The sequence below is a fragment of the Talpa occidentalis genome, unplaced genomic scaffold (genome assembly GCF_014898055.3).
Source record: "Talpa occidentalis isolate TD23 unplaced genomic scaffold, MPIMG_talOcc4v2.1 talOcc4.7, whole genome shotgun sequence".
Classification (NCBI taxonomy): Eukaryota; Metazoa; Chordata; class Mammalia; order Eulipotyphla; family Talpidae; genus Talpa; species Talpa occidentalis.
This window is the reverse complement of record NW_023605083.1, coordinates 116,723,944-116,744,458: the sequence shown is the minus strand read 5'-3', so window position 1 is coordinate 116,744,458 and position 20,515 is coordinate 116,723,944. Positions and strand designations below refer to the sequence as shown.

Sequence of the window (20,515 nt, the reverse complement as noted above, 5' to 3'; positions counted from 1 at the left end):
GCTTTGGAGTCCGATCCTTCATCTTGTAGTTAGGAGGCTGTAGCTACAGCCTGTTGCCTCATCTTTAAAACAGAAATAATACTGGGGGTGGGGAGAACCCTCTACTGTCAAAAACACTAGCAAAGATGTAAAATAATGGTACTTCAATCACATTAAGAAAATTAAACACAATATTAAAAATGGAAATAATAACCACCCCTAGGATCCTGGGAGGATTAACTGAGATATGTATGTACACAAAGAAATGAGCAGCAGGCCTGGTACCCAGTAGGTCTCCAATAAATGTCAGCTGTTTTGACATTAGCACTCTCTAAAGGCCTAAATGCAAATCCAGTCTTATCATTTCCCTGCCTGAAATCCTCCAGTGGCTCACCCTAGCCCTTTGCTTCTCCCCTGCTCTGCCCACACTCCTGCTCTCGCACATTCTTGCAACTCTCTCAACCAGCACACTTTTTCCTTAATGCCCCTTCTTCTCCCAGTGAACCCTCACTGGTCCTTTAAGACCCAGCTCAGCCTCCTGAGTTAGGTGCCCACACCACACATCTGGCATACCTGTCGGCAGCACCTGTGATACTGCACTGTGACTTTCTTGTTTCTCTCTGTCACTGCACCCTCAGGGAGCACTGGCATAGAGCATGTGCTCAATAAATACTTGCTAAATAAGCAAATGTGAGAGACAGCAAGGGTAATCCTAGTCCAGAACAATGGAGCCCGGAATGCATTTCTGGGGGAAGAGGATGAGGCTAGGGAAGCAGGCAGGAGGTAAAGCTCTTTAAGCAATGAGATGGGTGTGGTTTTACCCCAAGTAAAGGGGAGCATTACCTTTGTTCTCCTCTAAGGCCAGAGGGGAAAAAAGACTGAGGAAAGGGAAGAAAAGAAAGAAGAGAGAGATAAAATGAGAAGTTTTGTTAAATTAAAACCTCATCCAAACAAAAAGGCTCCCTCCTCCACCTCCCTACAAAGGCTGGCTTCACAGATCAACCACAAGATGACCAGCAAAAATATACTTCAAAAGACACGACTGAATACACACTGCAGTGGCAAGAATCCAATATATAAATACAATCAATTTGTTTCCTCATTAAAAGCTTTCATGAAGAAAATGATTTAATACAAATGCTAAAGCTACTGACACAGATTAATTGAAAAATAACAACAGAGTCCTAATTAAAGACATAATATTATTTCACTCATTCACACTGCACCAAAATCTGAATAAATAAATAATAACAGAATCTAGGAAGCAGGTTTCTACTGGTAACCACTCTAAGAATTATAATAAATTACTAGCATTAAAAAAACCTATGTGTATACTTCAAGAATTGAGATATACACAGAAATTCTAAAATTGTTTAAAAACTTATTTCACAATTTTGCCCTCAACTTGACTTTTTTTCCTAATTGTATGGTTTATACTCAAAAATCATTCCTTTTTATTTATTTCTTTGTACAATATCTGCAGTTCCAGTTAAACCCTTAGATAAGGCACCCACTCATATCCAAAAAAAAACAATGGAACTGATTTTGATCTAAAGGCTAATGACTAGTGACCAGCCACACTATTATAGCAATAAAGTCAAGGTCCCAGTGGTCAACCACAATCAACCAGTCAATCCCAGGCTTTCCTGGCCCAGCACAGGACCAGGATTTCCTGTTCTGTCCCACTTCCAAGGGTTTCTCTACCATCAAGAATGTCTCTAGATGTTGCCATGCCACCAGGAAACATGTACGACAACAGGCAAACACAGGGCCAAGGGAAGGACCAAAACTATTTCTCTGACCATATCCCACCCCCCTCACCCCAGAAGTTAATTAGATTAAAATGCTCTCAGCTACTGGTCAGTCCTTACCTTCTGCCCACTTCTCTAGCCTCATCCTCTACTCCTCCCAGGAATGTTTTCTGGGTTCCATCATTCTGGACTAGGATCATCCTTGCTGTCTCTCACATTTGCTTATTTAGCAAGTATTTATTGAGCACATGCTCTATGCTAGTGCTCCCTGAGGGTGCAGTGATAGAGAGAGATAAGAAAGTCACAGTGCAGTATTTTAGGTGCTGTGGGCAGGCATGCAGAGATGTGTGGCGTGGGCACCTAACTCAAAAAGCTGAACTGGGCTCACTCATAGCAGGAATCTAGAATACTTAAATAAGGGACCAGGAAAATGAATAACTATAAGAAGGTGAAAATCAAAATCAACAAAAACTATGAACCAGAGACACTTTTTGGGGGTGGGGGGCGGGAGGGGAGGGATTGGGGTCAGAATGGGGGGATTGCAATTGTATGGGGAATATAAAAATAAAATTTATTAATTAAAAAAAAAAAAAAGCTGAACTGGGTCTCAAAGGACCCAGCTGGTAAGATTTTTCCTGTAAATTATCTGCAATCATATCAAGGGACCCTTCTCACCCCCCAAACCAATGGTACCCACTTCACATACCTGTTGTGAGGATTAAGTGACATTATGTGTGGAAAGCCCTTGACACCAGGCCTTGCACACAGCATGTGTGTGATGAACGTTAGTTGTGATTATTGTTCTTAAGTTGCACAGATAAAGCTCTCAATTCTTTTTTTTAGTATTTATTTTTATTTGTTTTATGCATACAAGACCTGGGGTGTAGGCCAGAGGTGCAGGGGTGAGAGGATTCACCAGAGACAGAGTGAGGAGCAGAACAGGCAGATCTAATGAAATACACTGCTGAGGGTAGTAGCAGGCAAGACAGGAGAGGTCTGCTGTGCCATGTGGTCACCTCCCTGGCCGGGGATCAAACTCCTGCTGCAATGGCTAGCGATAGCCTGATAGTGGTGAGATAAAGCTCTCATCCTTGCTGAGGAAAAGAACCTATCACTACAACCCTCGGAGTACCTAGCAGTAAGCATCACCCATGTAGGGTTCAATGAACTTATTGCCAATTGAATTTTGTCACCACATGACATTTCCACCAAAAATTAGAAGGAGAACATTATCTGGGATTATGCACATGAATGTGCAGTCTCTTAACCTTCTGAATAAATATATATCTTAAAGGAGGGTGATATGTTAAATGAATCTCTAAACAGTGAAACTCCAGGAGCTAGTAAATTAAAACCAAACATTTCAGGCCTTCTAGAGGCACTGTCTATAGGCACCGACGTTGCCCATGAGTCTGGTCACTCACTGGCCCAACAACTCCTTGAAAAATAGGGGTAAGTCTTATGTGACACTGTCTTGATTGCCGGGCACCATGCCCAACACCGAGTAAACAGACAGTCAATACATATTTGTTAAGTAAATTAACTGCTTCCGATCTGTAATTCTCACCCTGCTTTTTAGTTGATCCCATTTCTCTTTATGACCAACATAAAAATCAATCATGGTGACTGATGTTTTGAGAAGGAGGAAGTGAATGGTTTACTCAAGCACCATCACTTTGGAAAACTAGTCCCACAAATACAGATGTTTTACTATATAGTCACACTGAGGAATGTGGATAATCTTTTTTTAATGAAGGATTCATTCTGTGCCTTATCAGTGCAGCTTAAAGGGATAATATCTAAGAAATGATAGTTGTTCCTAGTCAGGGATATCTCATCTGATGAAGACATTGAGAATGAAATTTATTTTAAAAAACATTTTTAGGAAAATCATTATGAATTACTCAGAGGTCTGGTATATTTCATAAAATATTTTTGTATTTTTAAAAACTAATTTCACTTCTGTATGTGTGTGTATTTATGCGCAGTGTAACATACTCCAAATATAACAATTGATTTGCACAGAGTGATCCAGGCTACCCAGCATAATTGAAGTCTAATTTTCTCTTTCCACATCCTTTTTCCCTCGGTGCCAAATCCTTTCCCACCTGAAAACCAAATAATCTTCAGCTCTTAAATTTTTGCTCCTTTTTAAAACAGGAAAGACTATTATCAGTGACTTATGATTAAATGCATATTCTATGTAGAGACTTGGAAAATACAAATAAACAAAAAGGAGAAATTAAAAATCACTCAAATTCTACCTGCCAGATATTGCTATCATTAACATGTTAGTGTATTTTCTCAGGCATTTTTCTCTGCGGGGTTTTACATATATATTTAACCTACTTTTCCATATATAATTATCTTATCTTTCTGTATCAATTAATCTTCTATAGCACAAATGATTAAATTATCATTTAAAAAAATTTCCCCTTTCAACAGAATGGAGGAGCTAAATAAATGGGAACAGGGGAAAACTTGAAGCAGAGAACCAGAAAAAGAGAATGTTGTGATGCTTTGAGTTTAGGCGGTGACAAAGGAAACAGAAAGGAGAAGAAAGATTTAGGATGGAAGAATCAATAGGCTTGTTGATGGTTTGCGGGGTGAAGAGAAAGGAGTTAGGAGAGATACCAGTATTCCACCTTGGGAGCCCAGGCCAAGAAAGGCAGCAATAGACTTTAGGCATCAACAGCATGTAAAACAATGAGTTCAGTTCTGGACATTCCATCTGCTAGGATTCTTCAGGGCACAAGTAACAGAGGCTTAAACGAGTAGGAGATATTTTTCCTTCAAAACAAAAAGTATGGAGACAGGTGATCCCATTGATGGAGGTCCCAAAGATGGTATAAGAATCTAGGTTCTCCCCATAGTTCTGCTCTAACACTCCAGGGCAAAGTAATATCTTAAGTGGTTACTGCATTTCAATGTATTGTTGTCTTGCAAGCCTAAGACTAACCTGTGAGAGGTTATCAGAGGTCTTCTCACATTTCTCAGACCAAAATTATATCTTATATAAACCCAGGAACAACCACTGGCATGGAAGGAAGACTTTCAGATCAGAATTCATCCTTGGACTGGTGGGGTTCTGTTGCCAAGGAAGAATGGAGGGTGACTCCTGAGTAGGCATCCAACAGGCTCTGGCCCAGTTTTGTGAAGGTCAAGGTATCTATAAGAGAGGAAGTAGGAGCCCACCTTTAGGTAGCTATTAGAGAGTTCCTGGCTCTTGGGCACTTAAAAAGAGCAGAAGCTTGATTATAGGGGACTGCAGAGTGACCAGAGGAGAGGAAACCCTAAATGGTTAGTCTAGGCTTCTATTTCAAAAAGTTTGTCTGTAAAAAAAGAGATAGCAGACAGTCGAGAGGAAATCACGGTGTAGGATGTGATATTGTTCTTAACCATAGGAGAGATTTGAGCACATTATATGATGAATAGAGATGCGTAACAGAAAGGGAGATGCTACATTTAAGAAAGAGCAGCCTCTGTAGTGCCGGTTCAATCCCCGCCGGCCTCAGAGCAACCCACATCATGAGCAGACCTCTCCTTTCTCACCCACTGCTCCCCTCAGCAGTGTATTTTGTCAGTTTGCCTGTTCTGTTCCCCGCTCTGTCTCTGGTGAATCCTCTCACCCTCTTGCACATCTGGCCTGTGCCCCGGCTCTTGTATAAATTTAAAAAAAAATCTTAAAAATAAAAAAGGAAAAAAAAAAGAAAGACGGTCTCTAGGGGGCAGTGGCAACGGTGAAGATACAACTGTGAGTTAATGTTTCAGTGTCAAGCAGTATGAGAGACTCAACTCAAAAGATGACAGAGGGGCAGAGAAGCCAAGTAGGCAAATCTTGAAAGGGAAGAGGTTTGGGCCAAGAGTGAATACTGAGCATCTAGATATGGCAGCGAGTAGCTTGAAGAATGCCAACAGCATTTGGGAAAAGGAGCCAATTCTATTTGAGAGGACTGCAAGCAAAACAGTGTCCTGCGGGGAGCCATGTTTACTTAGGCATAAGATGGAGAAAAGGAGGAGAGGTTACAGTGGAGTTTGTCTAAAATAGTACACAAATTCTAGAGAACACAGGAAAGGATCAGAAGGGAGATCACCAGGAAGAGACGCGCTAGAGGAGACAGGAAGAACACGACTGAAGAGGAGGAATGATGGCCAAAGGCAGGGCCAGTGATGGGTCGCAAAGAAGCTGGAGTGACTGGTCTCCAAGCTCTGAAAGAACTCCAAAATGTGGTCAGTCAACCTGTAACCTTCAATCACAGTTCCAGTGGGATTGTCAGAGAAATGTTACAATAGGGAACATAAGAAGAGATGGATATTATTTTTACAAGTGACTTGGTACACCTAACATTTAGTAAAATACCCCCTATCTTTGGTAAAGAATATGTGGGGGGGGCATCTGTATAGTAAATTTCCTAGGAAAGAGAGTTTCTTGTTTTAGGGTATAGAGTAAGCCCTAAAAACACATTTAAAACAGTTTTGCCTTTCATTCAATTCATATCAGTGAGCTCAGACCATATGCCATCATCCTGCTAGCTTTTTGCCTCTAACAAATTTTTAATATTTGCTAATAAGAAATTTCCTGATGATTTCATGTTGATGCCCATGGTTGACACTCATAGTGCCAGAAGTTAAAGACCCTCACAAAAAAGATTCCTTGCTTTACCTTTCCTATTTACCCTGAACTATAAAGCCCTGAGAATTTTTCCTCTCTTCCTTGCTAACTCTCCTACCCATTCATTTTTCTAATAAAAAAGGGGAGAGACTACTTCACAAAGGACTTTTTCTTCTAAGCAACTATTAGCTACACACACTAGTTTCATGAATATGTCAAACATCTCTCTCATGTGATTAAACACTTCTTGTGGAATCTCTAATATTTCAAACAGAGCACCTAAATATTCAGTAAAAGAATAAGAGACTGGGAACAGCAATTAATTCTAGTTATGCCATATGGCAGTATAGAATACTGGCTGGAACCTGAAAACTCAATTTCACAAGAGTCTTACTTATTCTGAATTTTAATCATTTTAGGATCAGCAAACATATGCCTACCAACCTGCTCCATTTACACAAAATTCCAAAGAATAATCACATAGCACACTCAAAAATGATTGGTTTTTCCCAAATGGACTTAAAATTTCTTTCTTTCCAGATTCTCAAAATAAAGTAGCTACCGACAGCTACTTTAATTTCACCGTTAAATAAAATCTTCTAACAGTTCTTTTCCTATATAGTATCCCTTTTCTTACCATTTTCACTGCCAGTTCACAATTTTGCTCACAATTTTTTCCAGTTCAGAATTCCTCAACTGAGGGAGCTGAGGGCCCCCTATGCCTGCCCAGTGAACTCCCTCCATTGTGCCTGTCACTGCTGAGACCTCCATCTCACCACATTCTCTCCATTTCTCCTCTCTCCAGAATGGAGCCATTATCATTTTCAATACATACTCCATCTCCTTAGAGCTAAGATACTTTCATCTCCTGTACATCTAATAATTTCAAGATAAGGACAGAAAAATCAGTTCTTGTTCTGTGAACTTTTGTCTCCGGTGCTTGAGAGACTACCCTAATATCCCCTGAACATGTTTTAGTGATAACATTTACTGCACTAGGGCCAAAATGATTTTCTGCCACTTTCAATTCTAGTTCAATAAAAGAATAAGAGCTTTGTTTCTAACCTCTGTCATTTTTAATACCATAAAATGATTTAAAAAATGTAAAATTGAGTTCCATTTCCTACTGGACTACCAATCTCATATTAGCTTTCCTTTTATCAAATTTATGAGAAAAGTCAGAAATTGCCTTTCCTTAAAAAAAAAATAAAAATTTCAGGACCTCCTGGGCAGAATGTTTGAATTGAATTTCAGCTCTCAATAATTGCTGGCCTAGAAGTTTTAAGGAAGTATAAAATTTAGCTACTTAAAGTAGTTAGTTATGTCAGAAATAACAAATTGGAGGATTATCCCTGACTACAATATCATCCAGAAATAATACAGTTATTCCTAGAAAATTATCACCCTAAAAAGCAACAAATATGTTTATTGGATTTCCAAGTTGAGGAAGTCTAGGGTTTTCTGAAATCACAGTGAAAAAAAAGTCTATGATTTCTGAAATGCACAGGCAAAAAAAAAATACTTTTGTAAGATTATACTATGAAAAACTCCAAATATGCAAAAAACTTGACAGAACACCCATATATACCCACAACCAAGATTCAATGATTCACATTTTGTTATATTTTTCTTTGTCATATATCCATCTAACTTATTTTTGATGCATTCTTAAAAATAAATTACAGGCATTAATATACTCAACATTTCAGTGTGCATATATAATTAACTAAACTCCAATGTTTGTTTACAGTTCTTTTAAATCAATAATCTTTTGAAACATGCCAATGCTTTATTTTTAATGATTTGGCCAAACACACTAAGCTACCAACTAAAAAATTCTATATTCTAAATCCTGATCTTTTGTTAATTCTGTTACTTTGAGCAATTTTGTAAATCTCAGTTCTCTCCTCAGCAAAGGAACAAAGGAACTTGGTAGACCTGGCAGAAGGTCTTGATTACCAAATTGTAAAATGGGCTATGTGGCTATGGCTAATTCACAAATGAGAGACACTAATATAACTTAGAGATATAGCTCACTGGAGATTGTGCGGGCATCAAGTTTTCTATAAATTATAATGAGAACCTACCTCAACAAGACTCACAAACTCAAGAGGGAGCTTGAGCGTGAGCATTTAATTATAACGCACCATATATAAGCCACATTCCATCCATGATACAACTTGAAATTGGACTATTGGAGACTGGGTCACCCCATGCAGGAATTTTGTAATAAAGCATTAGCCTCAAATTGGACATTTCTTGGCTTTGCAAAGCTGTGGTTTTACTGGTTTGTAAACTCCCCATTAACTGACTACAGTAAGAGCAGTCACAGGGATTGCTGCCCCTTCTTTTATGAGTTGTTTGTTCCCCTACACTGATTTTCCCCCCGCCTTTGGGAAGATTGTCCCTGGAAGGGGTATCCTTTGAAGCCTGAAGAATCAAAGTTACTGCAAAGCACTGCTGGGAGTTTTGAAAGAAATATGAAGAAACTACATTGGACCTGGGGCGATAGGCTGAGATCTTCCCAAACAGGTCAGCAGTTGGTCTATAAAATATTCCCATTGCCAAGGAGGCGGTGACATATTGTGTAAATCAAAAACTAAAACCCTGAGATATCTCATTTCCATTTTAAATGCATGGGGGTTAAATATGGCTATCTAGTCCTCGAGAATTTCCTGCGGGATTGGTTTTTCCCCCATCTTCTCTGAGCCCTTTGCTGAGCGTGATAAGTAGGACCGCATTTCATTATCAGCCCTGCTAGCACTGCACTTCAGGGAGACTAGATGAGGCTACACAGTGGGAGAGAAGAGCCGACTTCCAAAGAAGAAATGACTCACATGGTGTGATTATAAAAACCCACTTTAGGCCCAACTCATTTCCAATAGAGTCATGAAATAAAATAAAATCCCAAGGAAATGAAATTTCCTGCATCATCTTCCAAATTAAAAAAAAAAAATCATAGTGACACCATAATAGAAATCAAACAGAGGTTTGGTTGGCAATGTTTGCATTTTTGTAACATTTGGGTAAAAAGAATTCCAAACAATGTTTCGGAGGAATCAACTTAAAAAGGAAACATAGAGGACTTCTACTGAATCAATCAATGCTATAGAAATAATATCAGAACAAAGAGTTTGGCTCCTGACAGCCGACCCAGCGCTCTTGGCATTTCTCTCCCCTTTGCTCCACTTTCACCATAGCATACAAAGTGGATACTGGGTAAGTATCAGAAATTAGAAAAAAAACAAAAAGAGAAAACCACAATCAGGAAGGTTCCACGCCACAAGTTTCCTGGAGGTCCACAAATAGGCAAATACAGTGAGGCTTTTTTTTTCCATTGACTTTGTGTAAGCAAAGAAAATAGCACAGCACTGAGGACAAGAGACTAGTTCCAGATCAAATGAGAATTCAAGGCCAAACAAATGGTGGTAACATGAAACAGCAATTGCATACAAATGATCTTTTTACACAATATATGAATTAAGAACCTCTATTACATTTCAGGCATTAAAAAACTGACACTGAAGTTTTCTGAGACCTCCAAGACAAAACCATATTGACTCGATAGTAAGACAGTGTCCAGGTGATAATGATGGTCATAAATCTATCCAGGATGGAGTGAGTTTCGGTGACTAACTATATACCTAAGGAGTAGGGCTCAGCTTATCATCCTAATGGGTTAGTCCAACCTGAAGTGTGTGCAGACTCAGTTATCTGCCTGCCTCCTACATCATGTTTCAGAATTTCCTTTCACTATTGATAATTCTGTTTTCTGTTATTCTGTTTAAAGATTTGGTACTGGGAATTTTTAATAAAAAGCTGTGAAAGGAATAAATTTATTGATTCAAGCTCTTCTTTAACTCACCTTTTATTTTGCATGAAAAATATTAAAGTGTTATTATATATCAGTTACTTTTACATAAAATATTTATTTTATGGACTACCTAAAGGGAGACTCTTCTGCTGGCTAATGCCAGCTAGAGTCCAATGTAAAAGAAAGAAAAAAATCAATCCTAGAGCTGGTACACTCTAGTGTATTCAAGATACATTCACAAGAGAAAAAATAAACAAAATAAATACCATCATAAATTTTAAAGGAAAGTTATACATTTCAAGGCTGCTTTGAAAGGACAAAAAACTTGCTATGAACAAACACAGAAGGTGATCTTCCTTTATAGGTTAAGCCAAGAGACAAACAGCAGGTAACATCAGTCTTATATGTAGAACATTTCAGACTAAAAGAGCAGTAAATATTTCCCAAAATCCTTCACACAATTTTGAAATCTCAACATATATTCACTGAATAATAATAATAATAATTAATAATAATAATAAAACTAGAACTGAAATTTGGCATATAATTGATCATTTGAGAGCCCTAAAGTTCTTGCAGGTTTTTGTTGTCTTTCTTGATTTAAGGATGGAAGTGAGGGATAAGGCTGAAAAAAGGAGAAATGAATGATTAACCTGCATGATGTGGTTTGATTATTGATATGACTTTTGAGCCTTTTCAGAGCTCAGGATTTTTTTTTAAGATTTATTTATTTATTTATGCATACAAGAGCTGGGGTACAGGCCAGAGAGGCAGGAGGGTGAGGGGATTCACCAGAGACAGAGTGGGGAACAGAACAGGCAGACTGACCAAAGTACACTGCTGAGGGGAGCAGTAGGCTAGTTAGGAGAGGTCTGCTGTGCCATATGTATTTCCCCCCGGCCAGCCGGGGATCAAACTCATGCTGCAGAGGCTGTGGATTGCTTCATAGAGTGGTGCTTAACCCCTTGCACCACCAGGGAGACCTCCCCCTCCTTCTTAACCTCAGAATCTTTAAATGTCTATTGATGTCTACTAGTTTTTGAACGTGTTTTATATTATTGAATTATCTTCTATGTAAATGTCCAGTGTTTGTTTTTATCGTTCTGCCTCATTTTACTACATATAATTCACTCAAATTCCCTTCATTTTCTTGAAAATGGCTGCATTTCATCCTTTTTTATGGCTATATCAGATTCCATGATGTGTATATATCACATTTTCTTAATCTAATCATCTGTCGACATACATTTAGGCCACTTCCATGTCCCAGCTATTCTAAATAATGCTGCTGTGAACATTGAGAAAATATGAGGTTTTTTTGTTGATGATTTCATATTCTGTGGATATATACCCAAGAGTGGGATTGCCAGGTCATATTGCATTTCCATTTTTAGTTTTTTAAGGTAAATCCAGATCACTTTCCATAATGGTTACACCATTCTACATTCCCACCAATATCCTAATAGGGTTCTTTTTTCTCTGAATCCTCTCCAACGCTTGTTGTTCAGGACCTTTTTAATATGTGCCATTTTTATGGGGATAAGATAGATCTCATTATAGTTTTAATCTGCATCTTTCTTATTAAAAGAGATGGTGAACATTTTTTCATAGGTCTTTGGTGTTCTGGATATCCTCTTTGGTGAACTGCTCATATTTGCTGCCCATTAATTCATTGGGTTATTTGCCTCTTTAATGGTGAACTGAGTATGTGTTTTAAACACATCTTGGATATTAATCCCTTATTGGTTATACATTTTTTTTCACCCATTCAGTAGGGTGCCTATTTTATTGTCTTGTAATTTCTTTCATTGTACAGAAGCTTTTTAACTTGAGGTAATCCCCAGTGTTATTTTTGTTTTTAATGCACTCATCATAGGAATTGAGTCACCAAAAATATCTTTATTGGTGATATCATGGAACAGATTGCCAATGTTTTCTTTTTTCTTTTTGCTGCAGGTCTTATGTCAAAGTCTTTAATCCATTTGGAATTTACTTTTGTGGATGGGGCTAGTAATCCAACTTCATTTCTTTATGTGTGGCTTTCCAAGTTTCCCATCACCCATGTCTTTTCCTCATTTTATGGTCATGGATGCTTTATCATAGATTAGGTGCTGGTATACATGTGGATTTATTTCCAGGCTTTTGATTTTGTTCCTTTGGTCCATGAATCTATTTTTGTGCCAATACCATATTGTTTTTAATATCATTGCTTTATAATGAAGTTTGCAGTCAGTAAATGTGATGCCTCTATTTCTCTTTTTTCTTAGGGTTGCTTTTACAATTTGAGGGAATACATTAGCTCTCTTAATATGTTCTCTTTGAATGTGCTTTGAAGTTTTTTAATCTGGATAACCAGTATGTAGGTAAAAGCACTTAGGCAAAACTCTCTAGGTAATTAATGGTCTTGGGGCCTCCCTGATGGTACAAGGGGTTAAGACTGCAGCACTATGCTGCAGCCACTGCAGCATGAGTTCAAGTCCCGGCCAGGGAGGTGACCCACATGGCACAGCAGACATTTCCTATCTCACCAGCTGCTCCCCTCAGCAGTGTATTTCAGTAGATCTGCCTGTTCTGCTCCCCACTCTGTCTCTGGTGAGTTCTCTCACTCCCTGCATCTCTGGCCTGCACCCCAGCGCTTATATGCATAAATAAATAAATCTTTTTAAAAAATTAATGGTCACAATATTTACAGTATTTTACTTTGAAACTCCTGCCCCCAAAAGTTGCATCAAACTAATGCCTATCTTTCTTCCTTTTATACAAAGACATCAGGATAATATATTCTTAAGTTAATTCCTGTTGTAAAGTTAAATCCATATTAAGCTGAAAAGTAAAACTTGATGTTTCCAAAGAAAAGTGGAAGTATTTTTTAGGAGATTTATGCTAATGTATCATGGTTCATGCAAAACCATATGCCAGCCACCCAAATTGAGACATGTTCAAGATTCTCTTTCAGCCTGTACTTTAAATGTCATGTGTTTTGTGCCATAACCCAGTTATATAAAGTTATATCTGTATTTCTTTTCAATTCAATGTGCTATAAATCTACCTGTCTCTTTTTGGGATTCCTTTCACATTCACAGGAGGAAACAATACTCTGAGTTTGTTTCCAAAGGCTCTGGCCTTTGCTTCCAACAGTGAGCGGAAATGACTAGTTGTTTCAAAAAGGGCCATCAAAAGAGAATTTATCCCACCTCAGTAATAAAAATATTCTCTTTCCTTCTTCCCTTCCCTCACTCTCAATGTATTCTTGATGCCTGATGGCCTCCCCTGATTCAAACGTTTAAGAAATGCTCGACTGTCTCTCCAAATGCATAGGAGCCGCATCACGTGCCTGTGTATAGATCAAGCCTGCTTCATTCCAGGTGTCTCACATCTGGCATCGACCCTGCAGTGACCACATAATAAAACAGGAGGAGCCTCTGCCTGGCTTTCATCCTAATCATCCTCTAAAGGGCTCAATGAAAACCTGGACTCAGAGTGTGAAAGCTGTTAGTTTTTAGAGGGAAGGTTTAAAGGAGGAGGCAATTTGAAGAAGAACAATGAACATCACAGCTCAGGACATCAAATACCACAACAGGGCTTCAGTTCCTTAATTCTTTGGCATCACAGAAATTGCTATCCATTTTTCAGTTTGTCTTACATGGTACACATTATCCTTCATTGGTAACTTCTAAGTCAAAAAACTAGATAGAGATACAAATATAATTTTGTCATTTTTAAGGCTAGGAGGAGATTCTCTCTCCTAGTACTAGCTAAGCCACCGGTACAGAAAAAAACAGATGAGCCCTCGGAGGACACCCGTGACTCTTGACACAGCCATCATTTTCTGGGGTCAGTCACTTTAGACAGCAGGAAGGTAGCAAATGGCACATCATAACAGCTGCGATACAGTCAGACACTTTAATTTACAGCAAATCCACAGCCGTGGTAAACACCACTAAATTCTGAGCCACCATAAAAATTAGGGCTAACCCTTAGAGCTTATCAAGAATTGAAGGCAGGGCCTCCGGAGGGTCCCGCATGGCGCGCAGATCTCTTCTGCTACCCGCTGCTTCCCTCAGCAGTGTACTTCGGTCTGTCTGCCTGCTCTGCCCCCCCACCCCCACTCTGGCTCTGGTGAATTCTCTCACCCTCCCGCGCTTCTGACTGTACCCAGTGCTTGTATAAATAAATAAATAAATCTTTTTAAAAAAAATTGAAGGCAGAAGTATTTTCCCTTCTCTCCACTCTTTTCATACTCAAGCAGCTCAACACTGGGAAAAGAATTAAAGGAACTAAAGCCAGGAAACAACAAAGTAGAAAGTTGTGTGTGTGCTGTAAATAAACAGAGTAATTTCTATCCTATAATTTCTATTTATCTAGTGGTTTCCCCAGGTTATCTTGCTAGATATTTCTTATCTACCTTCCAAATAAGTCCTGATGTGACAAATTATAGTTTCAGATGGAGTCTACCTCTCAAATAGTACCAATCCCACAAAACATTATTGTTTTAATATGACTGAAGATAAAACTTATAAAATGACTCGCAGCAATTCTTTTCATGTTATTCCACAACTAGTCACATGCATTTAACTCTCAAGTTGATGACTTCCAATTTCTTTTCACAGCCAACTTTTGGAGGGATGACAGCTACCACTCAACACAAGTAAATGTGGCTGGCATTGTACAATCTTTCAAACCAACTAGTATCAATAGATAAAAGTGTATAAGTTGACCAGTCATAACTGGAATATAGAAGTAACATGGCTGAAGAAGAGGATTCAGTAAAACAAGGGTTACATTAGCAGGATAATGATTGAATGGGTGGATATAAAGCAATTTCAAACAGCTTGCCAAAGGAAAGCCTCATTTTTCCATTTTCTTGTACAGTATCTAATTTCTGGCTCCTCATTTCCTCTGTGATCTGATAATTATGCAATTCTAAATAAAGTGTCATCTTTCTTGCAACAAATCAATGAACAGAAAGCTCCCATCAACAATGCAGATATTTCCTAGGGCTCCTGCTGATTATTTCCTGAATGTCTATCCCACAAACCACACAGCAAGTTCTTTGATAACAAGGACCCCTCTCTACCCCATAACAAATGTCTTCTCGGGCCTCCTGGGTGGCGCAGCGGTTGAGCGCCTGGTTGCGAAGCTGCCCGCAGCCTCTGCAGCGCCGGTTCGATCCCCGGCTGCTCCCCAGCCACCGGAGGAGGGTCCCACATGGCCGCAGACCTCTCCTGCCGCCCGCCGCTCCCCTCAGCAGTGTACTTCGGTCCTTCTGCCTGCTCTGCTCCCTGCTCTGGCTCTGGTGAATTCTCTCACCCTCCCGCACTTCTGACTGTACCCAGTGCTTGTATAAATAAATAAATCTTTAAAAAAAAAAACAAAAAACAGTCTTCTCTGTGTATGCATGCATGGGTATCTGTGGGGGTGGGGCATTTTAAGAGGACTAAAAAGTAATATACAACTGATAACAATGAGTCCCCATAGTCACCATTTATTACCAATTTCATATTGAAATTTATTCTTTTCCAAATGTTTTGGTACAATTTGGGAGGGGAGAATTCTTCATTTTGTATTTGTCCCTACATATGCAGTAAAACTGATTTTGCATTCCCTCTCATTGATTTACACCAACAGCACCACACAATTATATTTACTAAAATAAAATTTTAAATAATTCTATCTTTATTCTTCATGCCATTGTTATAGTACTTTTGTAATACAAAGGTCAACTTGTAGAAATAAAAAAATCTACAAGTTATTAAGTAAGCCTTCAAGTACAACTGAGCCTAAACTTAAATCTGCTAATAAAATAACATTATGCAGAAGTTTGCTTTAAATACTCTTCAAGTCTACCTAAAATTATGGATGGTCTCACTTTTGCAAAAAGCTCCCACCTTCTGTATTCTGTTTGTTTCAATTATTCAGGGCAACCCAGGCTGATAATTACATAGTCCCCAGTTGCTGAGTAAAAGTGATGCTTAATTAGCCAGCAGGAAAGATCGATTAAGATCCAGCAGGGCATCTTGTGAGAATCTCTCACATTCCTGGAGGGAGTAGATTCTGACTGTGCCCTTCCAAAGGATAAAAATCCTCACAGCTAAGACATTTCAATGTGGTTTTTAAAGTAGGATGGTAGGCCGCACAAATAAAATGCCACTGATAAAGTACAGATGTTTCTTCCTTTTCTAAGAGGACTCAGTTCAAATCACATCACCACCAGTTTGGAAAAGGCTTAAAGTAACACTCACTTATCCCCAGCTCTCATTCAGATAGCACATTTCAGGCAAGACTTAGTTGGGAAATATATCTTTATAGGAGACATTAAAAACACAAAAATTTTATTTCTTCCTCTCCCAAACAAGTGCATGCATCTGTCAGAGGCCTGCATTTTAAAAGGCACACATTAGGTCAGAACTGCCAATTAAAAAAACTTAATTATAATAAAGAAAAAATCAAAATCAACAAGCAACTATAAACCAGAGACACATGAGGGGGGTGTGTGTGGGGGTGGGGGAGGAGAGGAGAAATTAGGGTCAAAATAAGGGTTGGGGTGGGAATCGTATGGGGAATATAACCAAAATGAAAATGCATACATTGTGCAAAAAATGAAAAATGATGTAAGAATTATATTAAAAGAATAAAAAAATAAAATGAGAAAAAAACCCAAAAACTTAAGGAGCAAGATAATCCAACCCAGCCTGAGTCTAAAACATTCTAATATGATCAAAGAATCAACTAGATAAGTCTCATTTTAAGTTTTCTATTCAGGGAGAAGATGTGGAAGTAAAATCAAGACCAAAAAAAATCACAAGGAAAGTTAATTATCTCATACTGCCTCTAATGTCTTCCCTAGTAATTTAGACAAACATAAATGTTTTAGCTTTTCATATATTTTGCAAGTGTTCAATATAAGACCAACATAACAATCCAAAGCAAAAAGCAGAATTATTTTAAGATACATAATTATCAAAACATTTCTGTTTTGGTAATCTGTACTAAACTGCCTATCTAGGCTCCAGTTCAATTCAGTAAATATTGACCAAGTCTCTACCACATACAAAAAACTATGATAGGTGTGTCCTATCAGTAAAGTAGATTCTACTGAAATTGTTTAAAAGCCGTGAAGAATAATGGAACTGGTTTAAACAAACCTAGATTTAATTTGCTGGAAGCCCCGTAGAATGTGGTCTCTGTGCTCCCGTGCAACCGCACTGAGGTTTTCATTACGTAAACCTTCCGCCAGGAAATCTGCAGTGTCTAAAAGAAAAGGAAGGTTGATCAAGAGAAAAGAAGTGCTAAGGATTAAGAAACAGGTATTATCTTCTATTTAAAAACTTTAAGGTTACCAAACAATATGAATATATGTAATGCTACAGAACTGAACACTTAATAATGGTTAAATGCTAATATGTATGTTATGTATATTTTATCAGAATAAAAAAATATATTTTATATATGCATATAGGTGGTACCTCCTGATAATCCAGGACCTTGTTATGAATTTTAAAAGCTAATACACAAATGGCAAAAGATGGACTGTCAATTTCCTAAACATATAAATATTACCAGTAAGTCATGAAAGGGCATAGGCCAATAGAAAGAAATTCCAATAAATAGAGCTGAAATAAAAAATATAGCTGAACTACAAAACCATGAACAAAAAGGGCAGACATTCAAGGAGAAAAATTAATTAGCAGATACATCATCAATGAAAATGACAATGCAACCAAATGAAGGAACTCAAATGGAAAATAAAAATGTGTCCAAGAGAAGGAAATGGCAATTAATGTGAACATACATTACAAAATAGGAACATGATGGAAATATAATATATATATAATATGAAACAAATCATGTTATCTTGAAGGAAATTGGGGAATTACAAATTTTCAGAAATACATTGATAATGATTATAATTGCTAGAAATACTAGCTATATCCTTTATTTTGTATAGAAGGGTTATCATCCCTAAAAGCATATAAATAATATAGGGAGAACCCTAAATAAGTAAGATCTTAAGAAAAAAACAAAACAAAAAACTTACCGCAATACTACAGAATCAAAACAATCAGGACAGACACAGGTCAAAGGAATAGAACTGAGAATTCAGAAATAAGCCCTCACATTTATGATCAATAAATTTTGACCAATTTTGACCAAGACAATTCAATGGAAATAGTATTCTCAAAAAATTGAACAACTGAGTATCTATATGCAAATAATGAAGTTGGACCCCACTTTACACAAGATACAAAATAAATTATTTAAAATGAAACAAAGACCTAAATGTAAAAGCTAAAACTATAAGACTCTTGGAAGAAAAGAGGCATATATCCTCATGACCTGGGATTAGGTGACAGTTTCTTAGATATGATGCCAAAAGAACGAGCAATTAAAAAAAAACAATAAATTGAATATCAAAAATTTTAAAAACTATTGTGCTTCAAAGGATGCCATCATGAAAGTGAAAAGATAACCCACAGAATAGGAGAACTGCAAATCACATAACTGAAAAGACTTATATGTAGAAGAGATAAAGAACTCTTACATAACTCAATAATAAAAATACAAATAACCCAATTTTAAAATAAGCAAAGGATCTAAATAGACATTCATCCAAAGAAAATATACAAATGGCCAATAAGCACATGAGAAGAGAGCCAACAGATATTGTCATCAGGCAACTGGAAATTGAAACCACCATGAGATACTACACTCCCACTAGGATGGCGACACTCAGAGACAGACAATGATGAATGTTGTTGAAGATGGACCCTTCATACATTGCTGGTGGGAATGTAAAATGGTGCACCTGTTTTATAAAACAAGTTTGCAGTTCCTTAACAGGGTAAACTGAGTGTTACCATATGAGCCAGTGATTCCACTACTAAATATACACCCAAATGAAAATACATGTGAAAAAAAACTTGTGCACAAATGTTTATAGCAGCTTTATTCTTAGTAGCCAAAATGTGGAAACAGCCAAAATATTTCATCAACTGCTGAGTAGATAAATAAAATGAGATATATCTGAACAATGGAATATTATTCGGCAATAAAAAATGAAATATTGATATGTTACAAATGAGTAAGTCTCTGAAATCATTATCTCAGCAAAAGAAGCAAGTCATAAGGGCCACTTATTATATACTTCCATTTATATGAAATATACACACTAGGTAAATCTATAAAAGCATAAAGTATGCCTAGGGCTATGGGATGAGGGAGGCAGGTTGGGAAGTAAAAACTAAGAGGACCTGGTTTCCTTTAGGAGGATGACATTGTTCCTAAATATATTGTGGTGATGACTGCAGAACTATGTGACTATACTAAAATCCACTGAGTTGTGTACTTTAAATAGGTGGTTTGTATGGTGCATGCACTGTATCTGAATGAAGCTATTCCATGTATAAAATGCATTTATAGATATATTAAATAAATGGATGAATATGAACTTACAAAATTCAAAGGAAATTTTAAAAATTCTTCAATAAATGTTACCTATGTAACAAGGGGCAAAATGGCCTCTCCACAAAATAAGCATCAGAAGATGGAATTTTTACAGAGCCTCAAAGGAAAAAAACTGCTCAAAAATTCTTAATATAGCCAAGATGTTGGTTACACAGAAAGAGACCAGAAAAATATTTTCAAACAGTTGTGACTCTGAATGTCTACCACCCACAGTCTTTCCTGAAGAAAAGCTTTTCAAGGTTCTACAGAGAGAAAGAGAAAAAGGCAGTAATGCTGTAAAAACAGCAAAATAAGTTAAAGCACACGCCTACATATACTGTAAATCAAAGTGGAAATTCAAAACTATAATTACCACCTATTGAGAAAATAACCTGTATAAAATATTATAATATATAACCAGCATTGTACAGAGTGACAAATTCATAGACTTCAATAGTTACAATATTAAATAAGAAAGAATGAAAATAAATGCAATAAGCACCCAACTCAAGGAATCAGCAAAGGGCAATAAAACAAGCCTATAGAAAATAAGAGGAAGGAAACAATAAAGATAAAAGCAGAATGAATAAATCAGAACAGAGGCTGTCTAACAGTGCTCTCTGGAGTCATAAGTGGCTGATAAGGAACAGAAGGAGTAGGGGGAAGTCAAGTGAGTGGGACTCTGGGAAACTCCCTCCTTCCCCCTCCCTTTCTTTTGCTTCCATCACAAGCACCTGGCTTCTATCTATTTAAGCAGTGGGATTTCACATATGATTTTACTTTTAAAAGAGTTTCATAGCACAACTTAGTGGTTAAAAACCTCTGTACGTAAACAATAGTGAAAAATATATAAATGCTAAATAAGTATAAGGGCTGGGATTTTTCAGAAGTAAGAGGAAATATAATAAATTGATA

The 20,515-nt window shown here is 37.5% G+C and overlaps 1 protein-coding gene across 1 annotated transcript in view; it reads right to left on the bottom strand.

Moving 5' to 3' along the window:
- SKAP1 (src kinase associated phosphoprotein 1) overlaps positions 1 to 20,515 on the bottom strand; it is a 256,514-nt gene that overhangs the window by 218,523 nt on the left and 17,476 nt on the right. The window contains exon 2 of the mRNA XM_054689125.1: positions 17,302 to 17,407. Coding sequence (XP_054545100.1) covers positions 17,302 to 17,407 — 106 coding nt within the window. The remainder of the gene's footprint in view (positions 1 to 17,301; positions 17,408 to 20,515) is intronic.